Genomic DNA, 3,791 nt, shown 5'->3' with positions numbered 1-3,791 from the left:
ATGGTCAAATATCTTCAAATATAGAAGCAGAAAAAATACAGATATTATATAAATATATTATTGAATGTGTCCTAGTGATTGAAATGTCGGAACGCCGAACGACCCATTGTCGTTACATCGTTGGAGTGTACCACCACGGTACTCGGTACCGTTAAGTGGCCTTAATTAACAGATTGCCAATGGTTGCCATAACTACTTGCTTAGTTAGCGAAATACCAAGCTGCGACCTTTTGATCTATTACTATTCCCCTGATAGTTTGTTGATTCCATGGTTCTAACAAATTCACGGCATTCCGAGTCACTCCGAGTCCACTCGAGTCATTTTCATTTTACCTTCGAGTTAGCCCGAGTCTGAGTAGGCTAATTCTAAGAAAGGTCGCGTCCAAGTCCAACAAGGGTCAGGTTTTGTCAGCATGAATTGGAAATGTGGCGAGATCGTGAATCTTCCACTGCATGGTAGCATTTACAATTCATGTGATAGTGAAGTTTGATGAATAGTTTCAGGCTCTCGGAGAAATGAGAGAATTTTCACTTTATAACCTGGAAAGATATATGTGAGAATGTGACACTTATATATTGTCAAATTAATAAAAATCTAAAATGTAACCACGGGCCGCACAAAATACTCCGGCGGGCCGCATGCGGCCCGTGGGCCACGTGTTTGAAACCTGTGCTATAAACGATCAGAGCTCTGAAGGATCCGGGGCCACAAAGTGCTGTTTCGGGCTTTGGGGCTGACTGCGTCAATAGTCGAGAGACTCGAGACATACATTCCGAATTTATTTAGGGTTAATCGTTACTCTCGATTTTGTTTGCTATTGATGTTTTAGGTCAAAGCACAACTTACTAAGAGATCTCCGTCACGAGAGCAAAATGACCAAATTTCGAACTGTTTTGTATAGTTGAAAGTGATGGTCCGGTCGCCACATGTAGGCCTACCGATGAGCTGCAGCACTTGATTAGTGTGGGTGTTAAAACATCACATCAGTTTTAAGACATAAAACATGGCGCTGATGATGAATTCAGCGTAGATATCTAGATTTCGTGCCAACCTGACGTCAAACATCTTTATTTGTGACGTTACAGTTAATAGACATTGGTATAATATGACTCATTGAGCATATCTATTGAAAATACAAGACTAGTATGTTTCCTTCGAAGAAAAAGGTTTCCGCCACCTAGTTCAAGATGTTCTTAAATATACCATAACTTTTGGGTTGTAATCCAATATTTGATGGCTGATTGACATATTGGCCTCACACCAGTCAGAAACGTCCCACTACTTAGTTGCTCTATTTTTCATCACCCATCTAAATCCCTTTCAAATCTGTGTTGATTAGAGTTAATTTGATATCCATGTTTCTTTTCCCGTATAGCTTCAGCTATTCCTCATTCGCTCCAATATTATATAGATAAGCTGTGCTAATTCCCCATCAAGATAGATTGTGTAACCTGAGAGATGACCGAAGAACCTGGTGCAAAAATTCACTTGTGTGACGTTTGCAACAAAAGCTTTGCTAACAGGAATAAATTACGAATCCACATGTATACTCACACAACAAAGAGAAAGCACAGCTGCCACGTATGTGCAAAGTCGTACAAGAGACTTTACAACCTTAATCAACATATGACAGCTCATAATGCATCATCAAGATCCGAGTGCTATGTTTGTGGAATGTCGTTTGCATGGAACGAATCATTAACCAGACACATGCTTCTACATTCAGAAGAGAAAGATTATGTGTGCAAGATTTGTGGCAAAGCTTGTTCTCGCAGTGACAGCTTGAAATCTCATATGACGATCCACAATGACATGAGAGATAAATTTGAATGCGAAATTTGTGGGATGATTCTGAAAGGGAAACAAGCATTGCAATTTCACATGGATAATCACATGCCACGGAAAATGTACGAATGTGACATATGCTCCAAAACATTTTCTGCCTCGTCTACTTTAAAGAGTCACGGAGTCGTCCACACTGGCGTAAAAAAACATGAGTGTGATATCTGCCAAAAATCGTTCACGGCAAGAAGTAGCATGGTGTTACACAGAAAAATCCACACTGGAGTGAAAGAATTCAAATGTGACCTATGTGGAATGCGATTTTCACAAAAGGGTGGTTTGTATCGTCATTTGCGTAGTCATACTGCAGAGGACAGTGTTGTATGTGAGATTTGTGGAATGACTTTGAGTCGCCCTGAATATTTATCCAAGCACCTACTTGTGCATACTGGAGTGAAACTGCACAAATGCAGCATTTGCGACAAATCATTTAGCAGCAACACATGTATGAAAGTACATATGACCCTGCATACAGGAGAGCCCAACTTCCCCTGTGAAATTTGTGGATTTCGCTTTAAGCGCATTTCGAACCTTGATGCTCATCTCTCAATTCATACAGGAGAAAGAAAATATAAATGTGATATATGTGGCAAGGCTTTCAGACTTCCCCATAGCATGCGTCTTCATGTTGCTTCTCATCACGGCACAGTGAAGAGCCGTAAGCAGGTTTGAAGAAATCTGTTGAAACATAGCCTTAATGTATAGGCTGTAGTTGCAGCAGTCTATTCGTATCATGTTTATCACAATCTCAACATATAAGGTACAAGGTTGTCAATTACCCACCCGATTCAAATGCACGCATAACGAATAACCATAAATCAATTATTAAATTTAGATGTGAGCAAATTTTGCTTTGATGTCGTTTTGTACATCGCTATGTTCTGCCAAGGATGCTTGTATTGTATATATTGGACTGTAGAAAATTGCATGATCTAACATTGCATGATGACAACATGCAAGTGAATAGTATATTCATGTTGAAATGAACCCGAATATATACCCGAACCCGAATATACACCCGAATACACACCCGACTGTCACTCATCAGGGGTAATCGTCAGCAACGAGTAGAGAACTAGAAAGAATATCGTATATCAACAGAGCAATGTAGTTTACGCATTGAAGTGTCACTGTGATTGTGGCTACGTGGGAAGAACGTTAAAGCGCTTACAGGAACGCATGAATCTGCATGTCCCTAGATTCATTAGAACACGCTCATCACGCTCGGTGAAAAGGGTCACCTCTGACTCATCCGCTTAAGATTGATAACCCCGCCTGTGCGAAGAATTTTCAAGACGATAGACTTCGCGTACTCGGAAAGGGTGAAAGGGTCGTTCACACTTTCATTTGTGTGCCCTGGAGTCGACTTTTATCAAAATAACCAGCCTAGGCTGTGTCAACAAAAAGAGTTCTCGTATCTAGGGGTGGGTAAACTACGGCCCGCAGGCGGACCACGACAACATTTTGTGCGGGCCGCGAAGGCAACGAGAAACGTGATACAAATATTGATGAGAAATTGCAGTGAAGATACGAATTACTAGAGCAAGTTGATTAAACTTTTTCCTAATATATTTTATCATGATATTGAGCAAGTCGTAATCCTAATTTTGCATTTTCTGATTTAATTGTTAGCACAATATCCCGATCTCGAGGCCTACGCATTTTGAAACGCTTCGGTTGCTAAATATCCAAGACAAGCGAAACGGAAATGAGTTAGTTCGGATCACAATTGTGATTTTAGATTAGAACTTTCAGTGCTGTAATTGGAAAAACCGATCGGTGCGTGTTTTTGGTGGATTCGTCTTCGATATGCGAAGTTAGTTGCACGTCATTTAAGACTTCGGTCTTAATTCATTCCTAATGAGTTATCCGAAGTGATACAAAAAGCGGAAAGTTGAAGATGAATGCTATCAATGCTGCAATCAAAAACGAATCAACTGATAGGTAA

General features: G+C 40.3%; 1 protein-coding gene across 1 annotated transcript; it reads left to right on the top strand.

The window, feature by feature from the left end:
• The first annotated feature begins 673 nt into the window (after positions 1-673).
• On the top strand, positions 674-2,872 carry LOC145459105 (uncharacterized). The gene has a single exon (XM_080337707.1). It carries the CDS (start codon positions 1,460-1,462, stop codon positions 2,513-2,515), a length of 1,056 nt encoding a protein of 351 aa, XP_080193833.1. The 5' UTR covers positions 674-1,459; the 3' UTR covers positions 2,516-2,872.
• Positions 2,873-3,791: the final 919 nt, after the last annotated feature.

The sequence above is a fragment of the Botryllus schlosseri genome, chromosome 16 (assembly GCF_051294905.1).
Source record: "Botryllus schlosseri isolate E-star chromosome 16, Bs_hap1, whole genome shotgun sequence".
NCBI classification, from domain to species: Eukaryota; Metazoa; Chordata; class Ascidiacea; order Stolidobranchia; family Styelidae; genus Botryllus; species Botryllus schlosseri.
Note: the sequence above shows the minus strand (reverse complement) of the source record. Positions and strands in the feature narration are given on the sequence as shown.

Excerpts from the sequence above, each read along its gene's own strand:
- LOC145459105 (XM_080337707.1), top strand. The coding sequence starts at position 1,460 with ATGACCGAAGAACCTGGTGCAAAAATTCACTTGTGTGACGTTTGCAAC.